Source organism: Chinchilla lanigera, unplaced genomic scaffold (assembly GCF_000276665.1).
Source record: "Chinchilla lanigera isolate Chin_1 unplaced genomic scaffold, ChiLan1.0 scaffold00102, whole genome shotgun sequence".
NCBI classification, from domain to species: domain Eukaryota; kingdom Metazoa; phylum Chordata; class Mammalia; order Rodentia; family Chinchillidae; genus Chinchilla; species Chinchilla lanigera.
This window is the reverse complement of record NW_004955503.1, coordinates 8,190,755-8,217,497: the sequence shown is the minus strand read 5'-3', so window position 1 is coordinate 8,217,497 and position 26,743 is coordinate 8,190,755. Positions and strand designations below refer to the sequence as shown.

At 39.4% G+C, this 26,743-nt stretch overlaps 1 protein-coding gene and 3 pseudogenes across 1 annotated transcript; 2 read left to right on the top strand and 2 right to left on the bottom strand.

The window, feature by feature from the left end:
- Window positions 1-392: 392 nt before the first annotated feature.
- On the bottom strand, window positions 393-1,241 carry LOC102016497 (annotated as a pseudogene).
- A 2,641-nt stretch (window positions 1,242-3,882) lies between these two features.
- On the top strand, window positions 3,883-4,134 carry LOC106146913 (annotated as a pseudogene).
- Window positions 4,135-10,460: 6,326 nt separating this feature from the next.
- On the top strand, window positions 10,461-12,435 carry LOC102016175 (annotated as a pseudogene).
- A 10,558-nt stretch (window positions 12,436-22,993) lies between these two features.
- On the bottom strand, window positions 22,994-24,968 carry LOC102005821 (transcription elongation factor A protein-like 3). The gene is made up of 3 exons (XM_005406978.2): window positions 24,796-24,968; window positions 24,173-24,244; window positions 22,994-23,890 (listed from the first exon to the last, which is right to left on the bottom strand). The coding sequence occupies exon 3, from the start codon at window positions 23,861-23,863 to the stop codon at window positions 23,261-23,263; it is 603 nt and encodes a 200-aa protein (XP_005407035.1). The 5' UTR covers window positions 23,864-23,890; window positions 24,173-24,244; window positions 24,796-24,968; the 3' UTR covers window positions 22,994-23,260.
- Window positions 24,969-26,743: the final 1,775 nt, after the last annotated feature.

Here is a 26,743-nt window from a genome sequence, read left to right as displayed (position 1 = left end):
TGATATAGTGCCTTAGTACTCCAGAGGATCTTGACACAATACAAGTCCCCAGAGTGAAATATCACTGCTTCAGTCTTCAAAAAGTAAACAGAACTAGTCAATTTCTGCAAGTCTTTTTTGTATGAAGACTCAAGAGTAACCTGGTAGCCAAGCATAGTGGGGCACACTTGTAATCTCAGCACTCGGTAGGCCGAGGCAGGAGGATCCCCATGAGTTAGAGGCCAGCCACGAGTACATAGTGAGTTCAAGGCCAACCTGAACTACACAGGGAGACCCTGTCTGAAAAAAAAAAAAATGAAGCAAAACAAAAAGCAAGAGGAGTTCTGCAGGGCCCACAGCCCTCCTACCAATATTCAGGCTCGCATAGTTCACAAAGCCTGAGAGGCTGAGGCTCAGCAGCAGCAGCAGCTTCCCTTTGGCTCTGATGGTTGTCTTCAGTTTGAATCCCTTATACTGCCAGATGGGGGTTTGGCATCAGTGGATGGAATTCTTCCACTAATTTATATAGTGCATTCATTTATGTTTATCAGTTTTTGCACTGGTCTTTACAAAAGCCACATGAATGGAGTAAGTGTAGTCCTTAGCATCTCTCTGCATGATTTCTCTGATATCTATAAGATCACATTTATCGGGCTGGGGATGTAGCTCAGTGGTTGAGTTCTTATCTTGCATGCACAAAGCCCTCGGTTCAGTCCCCATCACCACACACACACACACACACACAGATCACATCTATTTCTTTCAGTGACAGCAATAATATTAGTTAGGCCATGCTGCTGAAGTTCTTTTACCCAGTTCTTTAATGTTAAAAAGTCTCTTCTTTGGTGATACCATAAAGGAGAATAACTGCAGCCGGTTCTCATTTATATATTAGTGTTAAGGTATGAAATCACTGTTGTCCAGCTATCTCTAAATTAGGAATTTATGTAGCTCATTTTGGTATGGACAGTCTTGGTCATAAAAGATGTTCTTATTGTTGGGTTGGTCTTTGGATAAAAACCATCCTTCACAACCCAGCACACAATGCCCGACTTGCCTAGGCCTGTGTCCCCCAACAGGCACATTTCCATCTCCTTTTCTGCTATGGCCTGGGAGCCAGGACCACAGGCATGCCTCAGTCCTAAACTGAGGAAGGACAGGCCTAGCCCATCAAGAACACCCTCAGAGCCACCAAAGAACCACCCAGCCACGGCCAGAGCCGTGGGTCGCGCAGAAGCATCTGCCGCTGGTCCCCTGGTCATAGGCCTGGTCTGTCCTCCTTCAGCGGCCCAGAGTTACCTCAATAATTGGTTTGCAGACCTGGTCTCCGGTGCTGGCACTGTCGCTGCCGCTATCTTCGGACACTGGCCCTGCTATTTAAATGTATTTTTGACAGGTATGTCACTTCATTGTTTTTCCAAATAGCCAAATATCCCAGCACCATTTCTTCAATAATTTAACCTTTCCCAGCTGAGTTAAAAGGGTTTGGTCGCTTTACTATCATTGCTCTGTATTTGTGTTTAACTATTGATTTTCTGTATTTATGTTTAACTATCATTGCTCTGTATTGTGTTTAACTATTGATTTTGCTTCATTTGTTCTATATTTATTCTAGGACACTACTGTATAAACACTGTAGTTTTGTAAAGCTTTTTTGCCCACAAACTTCCTCAAATTATTTTTATGAATTTGTAGAAGACAACACTAGTGTATTTTAGAGCCAAGGCTAGAATGTTATTGTAAAGTGAAGCTATACTACTACAATTTAATGGAAGTCATCAGTCTGTCACAAGCTTGCAAGATTCAGAAATCCACCATTAAGGCTCTACTAGACTCGGTGCATCATCACGTGGAAGGATCCCACGGATAGGCAGATGGAGACTTCTAACCAGAGGAATCACAAGTTTAGGTTTATATTTCAAACTTCTTGAAGAGAGTGGAGGAGTATTGTCTGGAGGGTCTATATACCACGATTAACCATCAGCAACAGACTGTAAGGTTTCTATAGCTTGAATTCTATTTTTAACTGAAAACGGTTGAACTGTTTGATTAAAACAATCAAAACTGAATGCAGGTTTATTGCAAGTAAACTGAAGACAGCCATCCCCTTAACCAAATTAAACAGAAAGGAAAATAATTAAATGGAAAAAAAAATTAAATGGCACTTACCTTATTTCCAGGTTTCCTACCCTCACTCTTTCTGCTTCCACCCCTCCCCTGCCCAGGTCTCAATCTGGAACAAGACCACTAGGACTGTTAGAATAAAGTCTGGAATTTCCTTGTTGCAGAGTAATGTGGGTATCTCTATGTGGGTATGGCAAAAGGAGCAATTTTCGTTAGAACTCTAAGAGAAATCAGGAAGATGCACACTACAAAGTACTGGCCCTTTAATCTTGGAAATTGCTAAATAGGAAAACTAAATCAGTGGGCATAGGGCAGGACCCTGTGGTGAGAGTGGTGGTAGCCAGTCTGGATGGGGAGTAGGCTGGAAAGGGGAAGTGGGTCTTATAAAAGAGTGGAAAATACACAGATTAACTTTTTGTTGCTTTTGGTAAAGAAATCGGTCTGCCCAGCAAGTTCTTTTGATTTCCTTGCACCGCAAGTTGTCATCTGCATAAAAGAAATGGCAGTTTGGTGACCAGTGGGAGGACACAGTGGAGAGAGGAGACCTAAATGATTAAAATGGATTGAAATAGTTTGAAAATGTGATATTTTCACGTATGTGTGCAGGATTTTGTTTTGTGTGGTTCTAGATATTGAACCCAGGCCCTCTACAATGAGCTACATATCCAACAGTTTGATTGATAGATTAATTAATTAATTATGAGACAGAGTCTGGATAAATTACTGACTTGCCCAGGCTGGGATCACACTTGCAATCTTCCTGCCTAAGCCTCTCAGAATGCTGGGATTACAAGCATGTGTTACCACACCCAACTCCTCATGTAGCACATTTTGATCATATCCGTTCCTACATTATCCTCCTTTCTCCCTCCCCTTCCCCTCTCATTTCCCTTATACCCTTCTTCTCTAAAAATACTCTCCCTTCTACTTACATTCATCTTTAAAAATTTTTTGTTTGGATTTCATATCTATACAGCAGTTGTCTGAGTTGGTTTATTTTGTATAACACAAACTTTATCATTTTATGAATTTTATATGAACTAATAAAATATATTTAACATTTTCTTGAAAAAAATTATCATTGCTTACAAAGCTTGTTTCTGAAAGGTACAGTAGTCTGGCAATGGGCAGCGAAAAGAAGTCCTGAGACAGGTTGGAGGAGAAATAGAAGGTGATAACATTTAAATAAGAAAATCCTTAAATCAACAAACAAGCTGGTGTACCCAATACCAGACATTTGGTCAAGTCAGTGATCAGTTCTGGCTATTGTCATATTTCTGTCTCCACGTCTTTAAGTACGGGTTTCTTGGCTCAGAACATTAAAAGATTAAGAGAAAAAGGCTGTCTCTGATCCCCAGCAGGTAGGGCACTATTTGAGGCCCTCTGGTGTAGAGGTATCAGTATCAGAAAAGAAGCCTGTGGCTAATGAGTGAAGGTAGGGATAGGACAGTATGACCTACGGTTTCCCTGGAAGGTTTATCATGATCCTAGGTTACTGACGCCTGATCCTAGAGATTGAACCCAGGCCCTTTGCAATGAGCTACATACCCATACCCTTTGCAATGGGCTACATACTCCTGTTCCTTTAACCCATCCTACATTTCAGTGGGAGGAGTGGCCTGGGGAAGGATTTTCAGGGGAAATGGTGGGTCTGGGGCACCCCTTAGAAGGCTTTCAGTTAGGAAATCTCTGCCATTTAGAGTTCTGAATTCTAATAGAAAGTATTCGATCCCTTGCCTTGTTTTTATGCCTAGAAAGAAGAAACAAGAAAAAAAAAGCATGGAAGAAGCCTTCCCCTTAGCAAATGGTGAAGGCCAGCAGCCTACAGGAAATATTAGAGGAATTTGAGCTCCAAATCCCTATGGTTTTGGAAAGAATGTGCCCAATAGACTTTTAACAATATTGATCTGATACAGATACGGATGTTATGGAAAGGTGCATGGAGGAGAGCTAAGGAGAAAAATTACAGAGCTTCAGTTGAGGTACAGTCTATACATTCTTACAGGGGACACCCTCACCATGTCTTCATGATGAATTTTGCCTCATGGCTTGAATATTGAGGTTAATAATCATAAATCCCCTGCTTTCCAAACTTGCATTTTCTTGGTGTCTCTCTGACTGTGAACCTTGTTTTGTTATGCTATTTTCTGATTGGAGATTTTATTTTGACCTAGCCTGTAAGTTTGTCTGTCAGGAGGGGAATTTTATCACCTTGCATGGGAAGATACTTATTATATTTTGTAAATGTAATAAAACAACTTAGAAAACAGTCTATAGATATGTTAGCTCATTAAAAGTATGCATATATATGCTTTTTATATATGAAATATATTTTTCTATTTAATATAGTTGCTGGAACTTCTAATTTTCTTTGTCTTTTCTTTTAATTTTTAAGTTTTTATTAGTATATGTTTGCAGCACATAATGATTCCACTCATCATGAAGAGTTCTTGCATGTATATAACATATTCTAATTCCTTTTACTTCCCCTTCCCCTGTGCTTCTTCCCCCATCCCTTTATCTCTTGGTCCACTGACCATTTGCAGAAGAGCTATCTTCCTGTCTCCTATTATCTATCTTGTATTTTGCCCTTTCAAATGTATCATTCTTTATGGCAGAGTAGTACTACATGGTGTATAAATACCATGTTTTCTTCATACATTCATCTATTGGTAGACATATAGGTTTTCACTATTAAGAGTTGTGCTACTGTAAACATGGGTGCACATGTATTATCTCCTTTTCTTACCTTTAAAAAAATGAATATATATCTTATAGATGTCAGTAAATGAGTAAGAAGCAAGGAACTTGCCAATCATTATTTTAGAAGAATAGGGCAATTGATAAATAAAATAGAAAAAGTTTAAGGGCGTATTATTACATATTACATCTGGATCTTTTGTTTAGGAACACATACCTGCTAATTATTAAGTATATATTTATTCAAAGTAGGCTTATTCTATAGAATGAAGATAATATATGCTTTAATGGGCTGTTGTGAGAAGGACATAAGATAATGACTGGTGTCTATAGCTAGCTCTGTCTGCATATCCAAGATTCCAATATTCTAGATGTCTTTCATTTTTAGACAAGTGTCCAAAAAGTGCCAGGAAATCCACTTGACAGCCAAGTGGGTATCACTTTTCTATTCTTCTCCTCAATCTCTAAAATTTTCTGGATAATGCCATAACTACTGGACACGCCACTCTGATGGGTTTTACTGGCTGTTGTCACATTTGGCCTGCAAGTCTTTAGGTTTAGGTCCACTGCCCCCCAACTCTGCTGTTATGCTGGACTTCTACATGTGACAAAGACTCACTAATATCTGTGTAGCTCTCAGTGGTATGAATCCCTTTTTGACCCTTTCAGAAATGTAGATGGTGCCCTTCTGTGCTATGGCATTATACAATACCTGCTATAAACATTATCTACTAGGTAGATAATTCACCAGTGTTGCCTAGGAATACAAACAGTCCTTTATAGTTTTCTCAGACATCTTTCCCCACCCTTTTCCTCTGGACAACTCTGAATGACACTTGGTGAGCTCAGAATTGGACTACGTCTTCCATCAATGAATATGGCCCAGTTTTCTTGACTCTCCATTTTCTGTGAAGAAAGCTTTTGTAGAACATCAAGGTAGCAAGTTAATAGCTTTCTAATATGGGAGTGAGTATCTGCATAGAAACTAAATCTAATGAACCAATGGTTTATATTGATTAATGAACCAATAGCTTATATTGACTATTCTATGCAGTCTTCTCTTAAACTATAGGGAAGTAATTACTAGAACACAAATAAACATACAAAAAATGATATTCAGCTTTATTCTATAATTGAGGAAGTTCAATTGGGAGTTCTAAATTGCCACTCAATCTGCCACTTGGTAAAATGGGCCCATTTGATCCACTATTGATCAGGTTATACTGAATAAGGTTGTTCTTACACACTACTACCCAGGAGTGTACATAGGAAGAATTTTCTGGCAGTCATACTGGCAGTAATTATCAAATTTAGAAATGTAAATGCTCTTTGACTACCATGAAATGTTACAGCCATAAATTTATCTCATGGACATAATTGCAAAATTTTGAACAACACTGTGTATTGAAGTATTGTTTAGAATCATTAATATTAAAATTAACTTTATGCCAGACATAGCGGTGCATACCTGTAATCGCAGCATTTGGGAGGCTGAGGCAGGAGAATCATTGTGAGTTTGAGGCCAGCCTGTGTTACAAAGTGAGCTCAAGGCCAGCCTGAACTGCATAGTCAGACCCTGCCTCAAAAAGACAAAAAAATTAACTTTATATTGATAAAGCTATATAATATACATCAGTGGTGAGTACATATGTTAAATAACTGACAGTATTGTGTTATATATCATAAATACATACAATTTTTACTTGTTATCTAAAAACTAATAAAAGTATACACACCAGGACTGTGCTCATAAGAAAAAAGGCTATGTGAGGGCAAAATAAACAAAGCATCTATTGGCAACCCAGAAAAAACCAACAGGAAGAAAAATAAAACTATACTTAGAATATACTTTTCTTTTTTTTTTATCTTTTTGAGACAGGGTTTTACTATGCAGTTCAGGCTTGCCTTGAGCTCACTTTGTAACCCAGTTTGGTCTCGAACTCACAATGCTCCTCCTGCCTCAGCCTCCTGAGTGCTGGGATTACAAGCATGTGCCACCACATCCAGCTAGAATATACTTTGAAAAATATAATAGGATTTGTCAAAACTTAGGAGATATAGTTTAGTGGTGCCTAGAGAGAATATGTTTCTGTAAATGCTTGCAGTGAAGCAATGCAAATCTCATTCAATAACCTGAACTTTCACCTTTAGTAACTATACAAAGATAATCAAGTTAAATCAAAGAAATCAGAAGGGAGGAGGTAAAGATTATAGTGGAAACAAATGAGGGAGAATAAAATATTAATGAAACTCAAAATTGAGTCATTGAAAATATATTTTTAAAATATATATATATTTTAAAATATATTTTAAAAAATATATTTTTAAAAACCTGGCAAAACTTTAGCTAGACTGACAAAGAAAGGAAATTGAAGATTGAAGGTGTTAAAATCTGGAATGGGAGAGGAGACATCAGTCCTAACCCTACAGATATAAAACAGATTATAAAGTAATATAATAGTATGAGCAATTGCATGACCCCAAATAAGACATAAATGAAATGGGAAAATTGCAACAAAAATGCAGCTAACAAAACTGACTTTTAAAGAGACAGAAAGACAAAAGTCTTTGCAGAAAATGTCAGTGTATGGAATTCCAGTTCTCCATAACATGCAAACAGTGAGCTAGAAAGGTCCGTCACACAATCAACATTCTCAGAACTCCAGAATTTAGTAAAAATGTTACATCAACTAGAGAGAAACTTGCAAAAAGAAGCTGCTCCTTTGTGGAGAGAAATTTTAAGTTGCCTGCCAACCATTCACCAGATCAGCAGTAATCTGTTGACGGTAGCCAGTTGTTTTGATTTAGATTGCTAATATCAGAGTTTCAGGATTTGGACTTGTTCTCATAGACTTGTGGTTGTGAGTTGTGGCCAGCCTGGAAATTTCTTAAGGATAAGCACTAATATTTTCCTTTACTCTACCAGGCAAGGAGCACTCTTATGACAAGGATGAATTGACTTTCTGGTGACTTTTTGACACAACCATTTAAAGTACCAGGTATTAGCCATAGCAGTCTGGAGCTAGGCCAATATTTGGGTCACCATAAACAGGTTAAGAATCCTGGGAAGGAAGGGTTTGGAAAAAGATATATATGGGGACAATACTTTTAAAAATTCTCACACATGGGCTGGAGTGTAGCTCAGTGGTAACATTTACATAGCATGTTTGATTCACAGCACTGCAAAAAAATAAATAAATGAAAAAATGATGTGGGTCTAATGGTGATAAAAGGTTAGGGCACTATTTAATGATAAAAATTCATATACAGGGGAATTGAGAAGGATATATGTGGCAAGAGTTGGCACATATTCAGAAAAGACCAGGGAATATACAAGCTTCAGCTTTGGGCAGATCTTCAGGCTCTACATAAGCAGAAAGTAAAACATTAAAAATGCCCCAACTCACAGCTCATCTGCAAACACTGGGAAATCAGTTTCTGTGTTTTATTCTTTTGTTGGGTCTAGGCATTTAAAGTGACAGAAGCTGAACAATAAACTAATAAAATAGACTTGAAGAGCGACACATAATAAAAAACACAATTTGCAAAAGTACGTTAAAAGACACTAAAGAAACAAACAACCCACAACAAAGAGCAACAACAAAAATTTTTGTGAGGCATACAAAGAAATTTTGTGAGGCATACAAAGAAATAAGAAACCATAGCCTATTCACAAGACAGGAAATAAATTACTAGAAACTATCCCTAGGAAATCCACATATTGTACCAACTAGACAAAGACTTTTCATCTTAAATATTCTTAAAATATTAAAGAAAACCATGCAAAAAGGATAGACAGGGAAGACGTGTCTCAGCACATATAGAATACTAGCAGAAAGAAAAGTATAGAAGTAGTTATCACAAAATAAATAGATTCTGGAGGTACAGAGTATTGAATTCAGTTATTGAGCTGAAATGAAAAGCTCACTGGGGAGCTACAACAGCAGTTAAAAAAGAATGAACTTGAAGGTTGGTCAGTTGAGATTATCCAGGCTAAGGAGCAGGAAACAAAAAGAAGGAAGAGACATGAACAGATCTCAAGAAACTGGTGGGTCTCTAAGTAGGGGCAAAAAAAAATTAACTAGTGGCTGAAAATGGATCAAACTTGATATAAGACCCTAATTTATGTATTAAAATATTCAGTGAATTTCAAATAGAATAAATTCAAAGGGATTTTACAAAGACATATTTCTGAAATCTAGTCAAATCTACAAAATACAGCACTATGATATAGAAACTACAATACTGAAAATTGTCTGGTCCTTTACATTAGATGGTGCTTTTACAAATCTGAACAGAAATGAATGAAAGAAAAAGGAAGGAAAAGTGTAAAATTAAGGAGCAAGGAGTCAATCATAGATGATGACTGAACAAAGAGTTACCATGAAGCTGCATCCAAAGTCCATATAAAAATGCTTTAATGCTTTCTACATTCGCTGTCTGATATTCTCCTTCAGTGAAAACAGATTACATGTTGTCCAAGGGTATTTGAAGTGAGGAGAGAGGCCAAAACAGATGGCAAGAAGTACGTTAGTGAAATTATTTTGGGAAACATAGACTAGTGTCCCAAAGGAGTTGATTACATAGAATGTCCATAATGGTCATTCAGGTAGTGATGTCACATAGACAGTTGACAGGGATGGAATGAACTATAGGGAGGCAATAGCATGGAGATGCAGATAGATGAGTCATTGTTATTTAGAGAACACAAATGAAATCACCCAAGGTGAGAAAATACTGTGAACCCAGAAGAAGGCAGAATCCCTGGGAACAATGCCACTCTGGGTGGCTACTTGGCTTCATGGCAGGCACCACCACCAAGTCGGTCAAAGCTGGCTTTGAAAGTAGATATGGGGTTCAGAAGCTGAGCACTCGGCACAGTGAAGGACCATCTCTGAATGGTGGTCACAGTTGGTGAAAATGGGCATCAGAGAGAGATGTGGTGGGAAGATGCTATGAGATGCTCCAGATAAAGTACCTTAAGTCAGGAAGCTTTAGCCTATTCTCTGGTCTGTGATACCACCCACCTTTCACAACTTGTTGGTCCCCCGGGAGGAAGTAGTGCAAGGAGATTGTGCAAACTTGTCACATGACTGGCTGGGGACCAACCTGAGATGTGTTCCTGCCTGCTTACCCCATGACCTTGTAATTGGATCCTAGAATCAGTTCCCAGAGCTGATGAGCAGCAGGGGAACAGCAAGAGGGGTTCTGGCAGCCCAAGAAGGGGGAGGCATGTCTGTGGACCCAGCAAATCAGTGGGAAGGTGAATACTGCAGTGGACTCCTGGCAAAGGTGGTGGTCCATGGCAACAATATCCCTCAGCAGCAGAGGGGTAGAGGAGAGGGGAGGGAGAGAGAGAAAGGGAGGGATTGAACCGTACAGTTACCATCTGCCTTTAAGACTACCCTCATCCCTCTATCCATTTCAGAATGGGGGGGTGGACACAGGCAGTGCAAAGGGAAACATAAAATCCTTGTGGAAATAAAGCCTCTTTTTACTTACCTTTTGCATCTATGGAGACAAATTGACCTGGGTAGAGAAGGGGAAGGAGGGGGCCAGGTTGTCTTTTGGGACTAAATGTAGTTTGGAAAGCATCCTGGTCTAATGGCCAAATTCTGAAAAGAAATGGCATCTGCAGCATGAGAGGATGGGGTTTGATGGGGCAAAGAAAGGAAGGAAAGACAGAAAGGCAGGGGGAGGAAAATGATAAAGGGAAACCCAATGAAGTGATAAAGCCCAAGAGGGACACAAAAGCAAAAGAGGATAGAAAGTCAGAGAGCCAGGGAAAGGGAGAGCCCAACACTGCTGCAGGAAAGCACCCCGCTGAGGATGACATACAGAAACTCCTTGTTTAACAGCCTACCTATTTAAGAACTGTTGGGACTTAAGATCAAGGCATGCTGCTCAGACTTACCACCCACTGCTCAGACTTGCCACCTGACCTGCCACTAGGACTTAGGACTCTCATTCAGACTTAAGATGCAGGAACACAAGGGGCAGTGCAGCCTTTTGGTGGCTTCTTCTACTTCTGTATTCAGTTCTATGTGCTAAAATTCCACAGATTTCTCAGTGAGTATACTGTCTACTGTGTGCTGTCTACAGCGTGTTCTCAGAAGTGAGTGCAGCTATGTTAGAACTAAAGATTCTGATTCTAAACGTTGCACTGTTCACAAAAGCGGAATGGCAGATGAGTGAACTTTTATGATGCTATCATGAAGATTATGAAGCAAAAATGAAAATGACAAAATAGACCACAGTAATGGGATTCTTATTGAAAGTTATGCCCAGGATCTCTACTACTTGTTCTTCCATTGTACTTCATCATCTCCCTTACCTGGGCCTTGTACATCTCCTGATCATAATGCCTATGATGACACTGACTGACACTGATGAGGACTCTGAAGGATTCAAGGGATAAAATATTAGCTTGCATATCGATTTTTTGTACAATTGTGTACCTCTTGTTTGTAGACCCTCAATGTATTTTATGTACAGTATACCTTTTGTATATAGTACTGTAATTTTTGTTGCTTGTACTATAGTACAATATTCTAGCTTTATATTCTATTATACATTATAGAAATTCAAGTAAGACTTATGCCAATGAACCCAAAGTCATCAAGTTAGACTTTCCTTTGATCATTTCTTTATTCTGAATATTGTAATGTTCATATTACATACAATTTCTCCTTTAGTGACCAGTTGATAATGACAGACACAGCAATGACATTTGATCATCAAATGAGGAATGTCAGTACCCAGAAAAGCCAAAAGAAAAACCAACAAGGGGCTGGCTCAGTACCTGAAGGGGTATAGAGGCCATTCATGATATGAATTTCAGCAATGAGGATTAGATAAGAGAAAATGGCAATATGGTTAACGAATGACATGAGAAAGGCAAACAAAAACCAGGATACAAAGAAACTTACAGACTCCCCTTCTATCCAAGATGCTTTCTGGAATTCACAGATGGCTGCAGAGCCCCAGAAAGGGACTTTAAAGGCAACCTTTATGTGCAGTGCTCCTGGCAGGCATTTGCCAGGCACAGTGCTTTAACCTCATGGTAACGCTTTGCTTACTTATTCCTCCTTTTATCAGCAGCCATTTTGAACCAGTTATAGTATTCACTCCATATTTCAGGAGGAATTTCCCCCATGTATATTGTGATTCTTGAAAAAACAAAGTAGCTTATAATATCATCTTATAATATTTTTGTAATAAAATAGATATGCACAAAGAAAATAAAACATCATGATTACTAAAGGGTTAGAAGTGGTTTTTAAGTAGTGAGATTATGAATGATTTCATTTATTTTATTTAAATTCATCAATTTAGTTTTTCTTAAAAAACACAAAGTACTTTTCTCCCAACAACATAAAATATTTTAAAATCAGAAAACAGTACATAAATACCAGTGAAAAGAATTGTTTGGTGGCCTTATGAAGGCAATGGAAACATTTAAAAAGTCTTGTCAGAATCTAAAATTGTAAATAAATTTTATATTACATCTGGAGCTCATATCTGAACGAATCAATCTGTGGTTATTACAGCTCCGTTTCTCTAAAAGAAAGTCTTGTCATCTGTCAAATGGAGCTTGAAGACCACTATGAGGACGCTCTGAACAGGATTTAAAATTAATCTGTTGGCTTTCTATGTTTATTTGTGAATCTGTCCCAGGTCAAGGCCCCTTGTCTTCAGATGGGCAGCAGATTCATGTTAGGTGAATCTCTATGAATCACTGGTTCTGGCTGAGGTCTGTAGTGGCCTGTGAGGCTATGGCGCCTCAAAGGACAAGATAAAGCCACAGCTGAGGATGCCTGGCTCCAACCCCAATTAACTAGAGACTGTAACTGCAGGCATCTCCCTGCTGTGGTGAATGTCAACTTGGAGATAGTCTTCTAATTAGCATAATTTACTACTTGGGGAAATCTCTGCACTGATTCCCAAGTTCCTGCTCAGTTGCCTGTTCTTTCCTCAGTGTCCCCTTCCTTTGTTTAAAAACCAAATAAATATAGGCTGCTCAGAGAAGTTCTTTGTCTCAGCCCTCCGAGAATATTGAATTCTACTAGAGGGTGTTGATCTTCCTGGAGCCCTAAAATCATACCACTGATCTCTTTTATTTAAGCCTTCGCCATCCACTCATTTGGGAGGTTGTGGGCCTGATCAGTCTACAATAGGGATTATACTTGTTTTCTAGAACTTCTGAGTGGATCTGATGAGGTACAAAGTATGTAAGATATATTGAACTTGTGTCTACTTCTACACTACACTAGCAGTACCAAAACCCTGTCCAATACTCAGAGGAGGACAGTGGTACTTCTTGCCTGCACCCAGGAATAAGTCCACAGTAAGGAAGGGTGGTTTCCATCTTTCCCTCTTCTGGACAGTCTTTTCGTATAAATACTGCACTCTTAAGACTCTTTATCCTGATGATAAGATAGACTCTTTATGGTGACAAAACCTTACTGATATCTTTGGAGTCCTCAGTGAGCCAACTTTACCTTACCCCACTCTATGACAGCTATAAAAGTGTGGATAACACTCTTTTCCTCACTTTAGAGTTATATTTAACCAAATAAGAAATACATCAGTGATACCTTTGGCCCTTCTGGATAACAGATATTTTACACAACAATAGTGACTTTTTTTTTTTTGGCTTTTGATAGTGTTTTTGCATACAGTCATCTCTCTACCCTAGATTCCGATGTGGGAGGCTGGGGTAAAATTTGAGTGACACACAGTGCTGTTCTCATCTGTCAATGCCTTATCTAATTCATTCCTTATCATTAGGGGAAATTCCATCCTAGGAAACTCTTACCAGGTCCTATCTTACCAGTTTAATATACCTGTGATTTTTTAGAGAATTCCTACTCAAATAGGGGTTCATGGGACAGCTGCATAGGCATCATCTGAGAGATAATTAGAAAATATAATATTTAAGGTCCCTACTTCAAACCTCCTGGATCAGAATCTTCATTTTAGCAAGATCTCCAGTTGATTGCTGCAACCATTAAAGTTTGAGAACCTCAGATAATAAAGAGACATTCCCTAACCTCCTCACTCTCACCTCATGAAATGTGTGCCTACAAGGATAGAAATATACATTATATAACATATACACACAGATTATTAAATACATCTGTGTTTGTTAGACTACAGTTTCACCTTTCTACACTGGTATAAATTAAGTCGAGTGAGTCATGGCCAGCAATATTTTTAATGAATTGTGATACAAGAGAATCAGAACTAGAGAGTAATTATAGATTATATTTCAAGTAGAAGGATGAGTATTACTTTGTGATATTTGTAATTCTCATACATGCACTGTTATGGTTGAGATACAAAATGTTCCGGCAAACATTTATGTTGAAGGCTTGGTTGCTGGTAGACTTCAGGTCGTGAAGACTCTAACCTCATCAGTGGATTAAACCACGGATGAGAACATAATTTGTTGGGAGGTGAAAGTAACGGTAGATGGGGCCTAGATGAAGGGACTAGACCATGGAGACATGACCTTATTGGTCCCTAGCCTCTTCCTCTCTGGATTTTCCCCTCTCTCTGCTTCCTGACTGCCATGGAATGAGCAGATTTTCATCGCCATGCTCTTTGGCTGTGATGTTTCTGCCTTGCCATAGGCCCAAAAGCAATAAAGTTGATAGATCATAGACTGGAACCTCCTAAACCATGAGCCGAAATAAATCTTTCCTCCTTTAAGTTGTTTGTGCTAGGTATTTCATCACAATGGCAGAAAATTGACATAATTTATACATGAACACGTGTACATCTAAGTTATTTTAAACTATGTATTTCTGACTAGGCTGCACTTTCAAAAAATTGAGAAATATTGGATTCTGTTCCTTGCAGTACAACCAGAACTTTATCCTGGTACCCTTAATGCTTAGCATAGTGCTTGACAAGTAATAAGTTCTTAATAAATTTATAAGTAGTAACATCTGAGTCAAAAGACAACCCACAGAATGGGAAAATAGTTTCTATAATTGTCCCTCAGACAAAGGACTTCTATCTAGAACATTTAAGAATTGAAAAAACTTAGACCTTCCCAAATTCAAACACCCAATCCAAAAATGGGCATCTGAAATGAATACACACTTCTCAGATGAAGCCATACAAATGGCAAATAAATACATGAAAAAATATTCACTATCATTGGTCATTTCAGAGATGCAAATTAAAACAACACTGGGATTTCATCTCACCCCAATAAGAATGGCTACCATCAAGAAAACAACCAACAACAAATGCTAGACAGGCTATGGGGGAAAAGGAACACTTCTCCACTGTTGGTGGCAAAGTAAACTGGTGGAACCACTTTGGAAATCAATCTGGAGATTCCTGAAAAAATTAGGATTAGAAGTCCCATTTAACCCAGCCATTCCCCTTCTGGGTATTTTCTCAGTGGAATTAAAAACATAATACCATAGCGATATATGTGCATCCATGTTTATAGTAGCACAATTTGTCATAGCAAAATCTTGGAAATAACACAAATGTCCATCAACTAAGGAGTGGATAAGAAAAATGTAATAATGTTACAATGGAGTATTACTCAGCTATAAAGAAAGATAAACTCTAGGCTTTTGTAAGTAAATGGATGCAACTAGAGACCATAGTTATAAGTGAAATAAATCAGACCCACATGTGAAAATGCCATTTTTGTCTCCCTAGTGTAAGAGCTTGAAAGAGCAAATAAAACTGAAAGGTACAATAGATATTGTGAAAGGGAAAGAAACTGCTCAATAGGAAAGAACAACTGGGATGAGGGAAAGAAGAAAAGAAAGAAAGAAGAAAGGGGAAATATATATATATATACACACACAAGATAGCTAAGATAATTATACTACTAATTTCTATTGGTTTACTGAAAGGAACAGTTAATGTTTAATTGTTTGATCAGTCTTGCATACCTATATCTGGTAATCTGAGCAACTATTTTGAAGATAACAGTAAGTAATACAATAACCACTGTTGATTTCCTATAATCTCATTTTGAAAATCTGTATCATTTTTATAGTTTTTGCCTTGTTTTGTTTTTGTTACTTTGTTTTTGTTCTTTTCTTTTTTAAATGAAAAAATAGCCGAGCGTGGTGGTGCACGCCTGTAATCCCAGCCCTCAGAAGGCTGAGGCAGGAGGATCATTGCAAGTTTGAGACCAGCCTGGGCTAGAAAGTGAGCTCAAGTCCAGCCTGAACTGCATAGCAAGACCCTATCTCAAAAAGACAAGAAAAAAAAAAAAAAAAAACAGAAACATTACGTGAAAGTGTATATACCACAAATTTAGTCTCATATGATAATTTATCAACCCATTTTTAAAGTGTGATGTTTGAACATAAGAATTACCAAAGGACTTTGTTAAAAATGTAAACTCCTGATCACCACTTATGTTACACTGAGTGGAGCTCTAGAATAGCCATTTCAAACAGGCTTCCTAAGTGATTCTCTTTAACACTAAAGGATAATGGGTACTGCTTTAAATATTCATTATGATATCAGTCACATTAAATGTAAACCGTAAAGTAAGGAAGAGAAATGATTTGCAGTGTCTCTTTTGTGTTTGTATTGCCTTGAAGGAGGGAGGCAATGAAGGCCCTTTGAAATTATAAAACAAAGTTTGGGAGTAAGAATTCATAGAAGCAAGTATTGTTACACCTACTGCACAGAACCTGAAGTATCTTTAGAGCAGTCATGCCTATAAACAAAGGCAAAGACAAGGCACCTAACAGTATGGTGTATTTTCTGCTCCAGATGCTATGATAACTGTGGCACCTAACCAGTTCCATTACTAAAGAAGATGCTTGGCACCTCAAATATCAGTGCTTGCAAATCTATAGTTTATTGCAGAGAAAGAAGAGGCAGCATAGCAGTAGCAGTAAGAATATACACGATAGTGAAAGACATCTCACAACAAGGGATGTAGAATGGCCAGTTATGAACTCCAATTGTCTTTTTTCTCTATAAAGGCTATGACTAGAGGTACTTTTCTGAATCAAGACCACTGATTGGGGCAGATAAGTGAGGATCAAAATGGAGACTCAGTCCAGGTCTCTAGTTCACTGCTGGTTATACAGGCATATTCTTCCCGTGTATCCACCCCCAACATCAGAGCCCCTTAGTAGAAAAGTTCATCTACACCAGGTGCAAATGATCAATATCTATTTAATCAACGTAGCTAACAAGCTGGTACAAATCAACCCAAAACCCTCAGATCCCTGCTTATGAACATCATTATTACACTCTTAATTCAGCATTAAGAGTGGGTCAACACCATCTGGGTACATTTCTTCTTCTTTTGATAAAACAGCTCAGAAAAATCCTGCGTGAGATGACCTTGGCAAAATAATATCCCTTTTGCCTTTCTCCTGATAATATGAACAAAGTTAAGTACAGGTACTTTTTACCACTCTAGACACAATTACCAGAGAGTACTACTAACAATGTACTTACTCGCTTGTCGGTTGAATATCTCCTCATCTTCCCTCCCAGTGTTGTGTTCCAATGGAGACTGCTCTGTAGGGACCACATCAAAAGGCTCCCTTGTTCTCTGGGATCCAGTGATGCAGAATGTAGCTAGTAAATTTTCCTCCCTACTTGTTCCCTGCAGTGTTATCACATGCTGGCAAGAGTACCTTGGCTTTCACGGTTCCCAGAAGGAAGCCCTCTCCATAAGTTCTGTATCTTCAGTAGCCCCTATTCTCTTTTGTCTCTCAGGCATATTCCCAATAATACTGTCTTACCAGCTATGGATTATTACACTATCCCTATGATTCTCCAATGTTCTCTCTGCATCTTTGTCCTGGTTTGGGGTTATTTTGCAAGAGGAAACAATGCAATACAGGACACATATTTTATAAGGTTATTTGTAGTAGTTACCCAAAGAATCATATACAAGAGAGTGCAGGAAATCTGTCCACACACTAGAGACCAAAGAATCCAGCTGGGGGCCTGGATCCGATGGTAATGGCCTGCATGAGTCCAGCTGAAGACCTAGAGCTCATAACAATACCTCACGCAGGCCTGTTTCACGGATCTGCACTGGGAAGCCCCAAAGGTCAGTGGTGGAATCTGGTAAGTCTGTGCTAGTGGGATGAAGGATCTGTGCTAGCAGGCTGAGGGATCTGTACTGGGTCCAGGAAACAACCCACAAAGTAAGAACCACAGCTTCCCCAAAAGCTACCACAGCCATCCTCACCAACAGTGAGGTCCCTAACTCCACCTATGATCAGGAAAGCCAAGTTCCTATCAGAGAGGCCAACACGACAAGCTTCTCCAGGAGACTGAACTGTGCATCATCTTCCCCTCCAGAGCCAGGAAGTGATGCTCAGAGTGAGGACCAGAGCTCCCCCAAAGTGAAACAACCCATTCTCAGTGACAACAAGGTCCCGAGATCCTTGGACAATGGGAACAGCCAAGTTCAACAGGAAAGCCAGCATGGCAAGGTCCTCCAAAAGAAGCAAAAGCTCCTTACAGCTTCTCTCAGCCCCCAACAGGCTCCCAACAGCTCCTACCAGCTCCCAACAGCCTTTCTTCTCCTCTAGATCTACCTCTTATGCTGCTGGCAACAATCCCCAGGTGGGCCTCCCACTCCCAGCATCATGCTTCCTCAGTTCATCTGGATATTATAAGTTGACCACCAGTTGAAAATCCACCACAGTCTTTGAATATCATTCTTTCTTATGAACGCCTTTCAAATTTTCTAATATGAGCATGTTCCTATTTCCAGTTATGCACATCTCAGCTAGAGTAACAGACACCAGAACTTACTACAAGTATTAGATAACATTCCTTTTTTTACCTATTGATATATTTTATTTGACAAAAAACTCAATCTTCTGAATAACAGAGGTCATCATAAATACAGTTAAAAGAGACAACAGGGAGAAAAAGTTGCAACATATTTTTACATCCTAACAACATTAAACTGCTTTCTAATTTAGATTTTTATCTTTTTGAATTTTTTACTAGTACATGTTTGTAATGCATAAGGAATACATTCATTAATGATTTAGATTATATTTTGACTTTTGAGTTGATTTTGTTAATGGGATGATATTATTGCAAATCTTGGGAAGAGTTAAGTGTGTTTTCCTTTTGAGAATGATTTGATATTTGGGAACTAGAAGACAGACTGTGCCAGGTGGAATTCTGAGGCTCCCCCCAAATACCAGCCCATAGTGCATAGCATACCTTTTCTAAGTTACTCAAATACTACTGTATGTGTTGCTAAGAAGAAATTTTACAGATGTAAATAGTGTATGTTATAGCTTATGTCTAGATTTCTCCCCAAAGCCTCATATGGTCATAAGTAGGGTTTTTCAGAGGTGACTGGATCTAAACTGTGTGATGCTGTGATTAAGTGTGTGATGCTGGGGTTAGGGGTATGTGGTTACTAAATTAGCCCACTGATTGGTTTGGCATAGTTCTTTGTAGGATTAAGGGTGCCCCACCATGAGTGTGAGTGCTACCTGCTTTAAGGGAAATGGCCTGGATAAAATATAAGGGACAGAAGGAGGGCTAGTGTTGCTGCTTCTTGGCTGGCTGGTTTGTTACTTCACTTGCTGTCTTCAGATGCGAACTCAATCTGGCTGACATCTTGATTTGAACCTTGTCAGACCTTGAGCAGAGAATGAGGCCATATAATGTCAGTCTTATAACTATGACCTACACACTTTAGGTTAATGAATGAGTATTTTGTTAAGCTTCTAAGTGTATGGTCATTTGTTATGCAAGAGTAAGTCATTACATGAGGCATGCAAATATCTTTAATATGTGTGTACTTCGTGAAAGCTTGACCTGCAAATCTATTCACTAAACACTTTAAACATTAATTGCCCAAATTAATTCTCTTCAAGTACATGATCAGCCAACTTTTATCATAGTTGATGAAGCAGGGTAGCTACATATGTCCAGGCATGGTAAGATTTACACAAAGTGGACAATCATATGAAGCACACAAAATCCCTTCCACTGGAAACCTATCTCCTTCTCATTGTTTCTTTTTATTATCACTGAGTGGCATAGAGTGAAATACTTATCAACTTGCATCTGCTATCAACATACCAAGAAGATATATCCATGAATTGGGCCATTGTTTTATCTCTCTTTTTCTAACTCATTGCAAGGATGAACTTCGCACAAGGTCCTATAGGGTACATGTAATGTGTCACTCAGCTTTCCAATACTCTAATATCTGAGATAAATCAACTCACAAAGAAAGTTTATTTTTATTCATAGTCACAATTTTGGAGGTTTCAGTACATGGTTGGTTGGCCTTATTGCTTTGGGCCCGTGGTGACACAGTACAATATTATGGAAGCACATGGCAGAGGAAGTCAGTTCATCTCATGGCAAAATGCAGAAGGGAAAGAGAGACGTAAAAAGGCTGGAAACCAAACATCTCAAGGGAACACGTCCAATGACTGGAAGACCGCTTACTTGGTCACTTCCCAGTAGTGCAACTCTGGAGAATGAGAATTTGACACATGGGCCTTGGGGGACATTCTAGAACCACACTATCACATGTAGGTTGAGAGAGGCAGTGAAATGGCAGAAGCATGCACTGAGAATGTTTGATCTAACTCCACATATAATATACCTGTGCCTTCATGACTTATTCAGGCCCACTATTTTAGAGCTATTTGCAATTAATCGTGCAAAACTAGTGTCCACACTAAACATTATTATTCAACAGAGTAGACAGAAACAAATTCATGATGCATAGTTTATTTGTGAAGAAAATTAATATCTCATGATCACTTGTTAAATCTCTCCTAGGGTTTAATAGCAAGCCAGGACCAATGGTTTTGCCCCTAGAACCCTAGACCTGAGTAGTCTAATTCTGCTTTTGTAGCTTTCCAAAAGCTTTCTGCTTTTGTAGCTTTTTGTAGCTTTCCGAGATTTTATGAAGCCTCTATGTCAAACATACACACAATTCTGTTGGATCTGCAGGATTAACAGGCTGCAATGTCAGAGAAGCTTGAGCTACAAGTGTGGACATACTATGGATCTTTTTCTTACTCTTGGTACCATTCAAGACTGGAAATTATATGGAGCCTAAGCATGAAACCAAAATGATATATGTTGTTTCTAAAATCCAGGGCCCTATTTCTGTTATGTTAAGTGGAGCATGATAATCTGCAGGTACATGTTTAATTGCAACTCCTCCTCTGTCCCTGATCTTCTGGACTCCCACCCTGGCGGGCATGCTTTTGTCCTTTGTGAGGCTGTGCTCCTGTAACCTATATCGAATCTCCCACTGGGTCTGTTTATAGCACAGATTTCAGAATTGGTTAGTTCCCCAGTTGCAGAACTTGTCCTCCTGAGGTTGAGAAGTTCCACACACTACAGCCCATGAGAATTTCTTGCTTCTACTGAGAAAGTATTCTTTCACAATGGCAGCTTTCCTGGCCTAGCCTGCAATGTCTGAATAACAGCAGTCTTTGTCCAGGGTGTGAAGGTAATGATTCACTAATCGTTTTGGAGCTGTAAATAAACTGATAAACAATTTATTTGTCTGAGGTTATCTGTGTAGATGGGGGCTGAACTTGGAGAATCTGTGATATCTAACTTAATAATTATTATTCACACTTTTACTAAGTACCTCGTACTTGTCAGATATTTGTGCTGGGTGCTAGAAATAAATAAGTGAAATGGATAGGTCTTTAGGATTCCAAGGGCTCAATGCAATATTTCTCAAAATTTTTTTTACCACAACCCTCAGAAATAAATTTATCACAATTCTTGGTATACACACATGCATGCATACAATATGCAACTAAAACATTTTTCACAAAACAATATTCATCCTACTTGTAATATAATTTGATGTTTCTTATGTCTCTATTTGACTATATTGTACCCCATTTTATCAAAAAAGTTGTAAGTCTTGAACCATTGAATTGATTTTAAGATCAACTTTGCATAAAAGGATAACTTCATTTTGACAAACATGGGTCTATTTAATACTCTGTGCTGTGTATCTTATATAGTTCATGTACATATTTCATGTGAAGGTGAGAGTGGGGAACTTGAAAAGGCTCTTCCTTAGGCAGGGGCTTCTCAAACTTCTCAAGGTTTCTTCAGACACCTTGGGATCTTGTTAAAATGAAGATTCTCAGTCAGTAGGTCTGACACAGAGCCTAGGATACTTTTTAAATTTCTAATTAGCTTGCACTTACTGCTGATGCAGTTGCTCTATGGACATGTTCACCAGCAAGGACTTAAAATTCAAATGTGTTGATGGGTCTGGTAAGCTGATTTATTCATGGGCCCAAGTGAGACTTCCCTCAGCCCTCCCTAAGTGTCTGACTTCATCCATGATTCTGGTACTCCCAAGCATTCACTCCTCCCATGCCTAATGCAGACGAGTTTACACCACAACTCATACAGTTGGCATGTTGTTTGATCCACTAGACAGTCCTGAAAAACTATGATCGTCATTTCAAGATGATAATACTGAACCTTACAGCAATGGATCTGTAGTGACAGGCTGAGTCCTTTAGCTATGAGTCCAAGAGAAAATGTGACATTTGCTTATTTCCCATTCTGAGAACAAAAATTGTGTCCTAATTGCCCTCAAAGCTCCCTCAACAGTTCAATTGTTTGCTGGCTTTGCCCTTTTAAGATTATGATTATGGCAAATATAATCTATATTCATTTGGGGGAAAAGCAGAGATTAGTAAAAAAAAAAAAAAAGTAAAAAAGCAGAACAAAAAAAGACAGCTTGACATGGTGGTGCACATCTGCAATCTCAGCACTCTTGGAAGCTGAAGCAGGATGATCATAACTTCTAGCCTAGCCATTTGAAACTTAGCCACTTAGTGAGACTTTGTCTCAAAATAAAACATTAAAAAGGGCTGAGGATGTAGCTCACTGCAGAAACCTTGTTTCAGTCCCCAGTACTGAAAAAAAAAAATCACACAGAGAAGAGCCATAGGATGGCTGAGAACCCAGAAAAAAGGGCAAGCAGTGCCCACTGGCCTAGGTATATCTAGAGAAAACCCAACGTGAGAACACCAGAATGGCATAGAAGTATTTAACCTACCGGTGTTCAGCTGCATTTTTAAGTACAAGTGAGACTTGTATTTAGTCACTGTATAGGAACAACTATTGCCTACTGTTTCATGTATACTTATTCTGAGTATTGTGCACAATTACATTATGTAAGCATATTTACAATTGTATAAAAGTGGGCTGATACTATATATGTGGTTCTGCAAACTTCATTTTTATTATTATTTTACAACATACCATGAACATCTCTTCCATGCACATGGGAGAAAATCCAGTACTAAAAGACAAAGCGCAGTAGGTGGGAAGGAGAGTGACACCTAAAGCAAAGTATCAGCTTAAAGTTAAACCACAGGACCTGGCAAGTATCTACCAAGGGAAGCAGGGCCAGCAGTATTCTTAACAGAGAAGTCAGAATAGAAGGCCAAAGGCATTAAAGATATGGGATATCAGGCAAGCCTCTTTGGCCCTTACCTCCACCTCTCATTCCCCTGACACCCCTTGGGCCCCTTGGGGGGTATGACTCCAATAGCTCTCTTTGCATCCAATAAAAATTATTTATCCTCTGTTTTTTCCTTAGCTCGTCCTGACCCCTTGATACATCTGCAAACTCTCTCATCATCTCCTCCCTGCTAAAATGGGTATCCTGTAAATTCTCCTGAGAGTCTTTGGGGGAATCCTCAGTTCCCCTATCAGTTTTTCTTTTTGCTTTGCGGGGCACATAATCTTCGGCCAGGTGCTTTTCAGCGGGCAACTGCTTGCTCACTGGCTGTGCCTGGGATTCTACCATGCCTTCACCCTGTGGGGTGCCCTCATCTCCTAACTTGCTCTGCATTTCAGGCTTGCCTTCATCTTCCCCTTGTCCCTCAACATCTGGCTCTGCCTCACCCTCTAGCTTCCCCTCAGGTGCTGGCTGCCCCTCATGGTCAGGCTTTTCTTCCTTTTCGGTCTTCCCTTCATCTTCAGGCTCTACTTTGTCTGCTGCCTTTCTCTCCTTTTCTGGTTTTCCTTCATTTTCGCTGCAGAGTTTTTTCATGTCGGGATTTCCCCTTCTGTTCCTGTCCTAGAGGTTAGGGTGGAGGGAAGAGGAGACAAAGAGGAAACATGGGAGACTGAAGGCACAGAGATGAAATCCCGGTACAAAACAAACTTGCATCTCCCTCATGATGGCTCTTCGAAGCTGGCCCAACCTCCAGGTATGCTTTCTGTCCCCACTCACCCCATTTTCTTCCCACACAAACCAGGGCCCCACATTCTACCCGGGTCTGGGAGGTGGAGGGGAGGCAGTGCCCTCTGCACTCTCAACCCTCGGGGTCCTTGTGCAGGCTGCTGCCCTTCCACTGACCTGCGGGATCCTGGGCAGCTTGCTCCTTCTTTTCAGTCCTCAGAGAGCGCTGGCCACAACAGAAGTGCGGACCTGCAGACACAGGACACAGGGACAGAGGCTGCGCACTCAGTGGGCTCACAGGGACTCGGGTCCCTTTGCTGAATCCGGGCCCTCCTCACAGCCATTTTCCTCCATCACCCCCTCCTTCCGCACCCCAGTCGCCATTTCTTTTCAGGATTTGGCCACCAAACCAAGATGCTTTCCAAACTACATTTGGGCGAAAGCAGACAACTTGCCCCCTCCCCCACATCCATTTTGTCCAGATCCATTTGCCCCCATAAATACAGTGTAAAAGGAGGGTTATTTTCATAATGAGTCTAGGTTTCAGTGTCGCACTGCGGGGCATCTCCCTCTTCTGTTTGTTCTAAAATGGAATGGGGGGGACTCAAAAAACAGAAGACTGTTGTGGGGTCTTCCCTCTCTTTCTCCCATCCTCCTCCCCGGCTCAAATTGCGCCCTCTCCTAGCCAATCTGGCTGATTCAGCTCACCGCCCCCTTCCAGTGGTTGTGGGATGCTGCTGCTCCCCCACCTCCACTTCTGCTCAGGGTCTGCCTGCAGCGCTCGCCGCCTTCACACTGACCTGCAGAAACCCAGGACGGGCCTGTGCCTCCTCAGGGTCCCAATAGCCCAGGCAGCTCACGGAACTGGTTCTGAGTGGGCGCTGGGTCCAGGACCAAACTGCAGGGCTGGCAGGCGCCGGGGCTGTTCCCACGTAGTCACCAAGCGAGTCACGTGAGCTCCGCGTCACCGGATCTTGATATCCCTCACACCCACCTCAGTCTCCCACCTATCCTGTGGGAACTGGTAACCTGAGGATAGTTGCGGTATGACAAAGGGGAGTGGCATCACCAAGCAGAGGAGGAAAATAAGGTTCTTTTACCCCCGGTGCTTTACCTGAAGCATCTCACAGCTCCTTCTCTCAGCATCCCTCTCAGTTGCCTGTTTTCACTATAACAGCAGTTCCGAGGTGATGCCCCAAAGTTGCCAAGATCACTCAGCTTTTAAATTTCATATCCATTTTCAAACCCAGCTCTGTCTAACTCCTGATCTTGATGGTGGTGCCTGCCAGGAAGAGCAGATACCATAAGAGGCAGTGTTCCCAGGTGTTCTATCCTCAGCTCCTTGGATTCACATAGTTTTCTCTTCCTGGGTGATCTCATTCATTTCCTTCTAAATACCAATGATTCTTTATCTCCACACCATTCCCTCCCAAAGTCTCAGGCCTTCTTTACCAACTATCTGTGGGACATCACTGCCTGAATGACTTTTAGGGACCTGAAAATCTTGTACCCCAAACCTATTTCACCAACTTCCTATTGGCCAACAGTTTTGGCTTTTCTCCACACTTGAAAGATACCCTCCAACATTTTTTGACCTGTTTGACCTTTGACCTGTTTTTATGGAGGGAGAATATGAGACAGCTAAAGTAGAAACATTACAACATGTTTGAAGATAGACCAGATGAACATATTCATGAACCTTGTTTCAAGACATACACTTAGGAGGCTCCTTTGTCTTGTCCTCTGTTCTTTCCTACCCTTCCCTACTTCCCTTCTCTTCCCTTGTCTTTTTCTTTGTCATCATCCAACCCCAAAACTAGAAAATCATCAATATTATACTCTATGCAGTGTGGTATCAATATATCTATCAATCTACATATATATGTGTATATTATATATATATATACATATATACACACACAAACACACTGGTACACATATATACATATGCAAATGTACATATATGCACACATATGTGTGGATTTTCAGTGTACATATATGCATGTGTATATGTGTGCATAATGTGTTTGTGTTTATAAATACAAGAAACCAGTTTCTATTTTGGTTTACCAAAAATACCTAGTTTGCACAATTATGAATTATGTGTGCAGCACAAACATTTCTGATTTTAGTTCTATTATATTGTTGCTTATTTAATAAAACATTTATCTTCCTACAATATCTTGCTTCAACAATTATATTCACATCATCATCACATAACAAATAATTTTATCTGTATAGTAATGTTGAACTTTTTAACTGAATTCATATTGCTATTCATAACAAGGGTGGGCATTAATATAAACTTCCCTGAAATTGCTATTTTTTCATGAATTTGATGAAAATATTATCAAATCACTGTTAAAATTAGATGATTGTATTTTAAATATTCTAATGACATTAATTTGCCATCAATAATCTGTATATTCTTCACTAAGAACCAGATAACTATCACTCCCATTTTTAAATATGCCACACAAAATTAGAATGGAAAATTAGTATACAATAGTTAGAGTAAATATAATTTTATCTAAATTAGAATTTTCACTCATAAAATGAGAGTTCAGCACTACATATTTGCGTGTTACAAGTTGACACATCATTCTTAGAGCAATTACTACCTTATGAAATATATGTAAATGCTTCACCAGGTTTATAGATTTTGAATTGCATGAAATTAATGATATCACTACCATCCCCTTGATGCTCACCAAATGTCAATAAAAATTTTTTGCAAGTTAAATGTTT

Excerpts from the sequence above, each read along its gene's own strand:
- LOC102005821 (XM_005406978.2), bottom strand. The coding sequence starts at position 23,863 with ATGAAAAAACTCTGCAGCGAAAATGAAGGAAAACCAGAAAAGGAGAGA.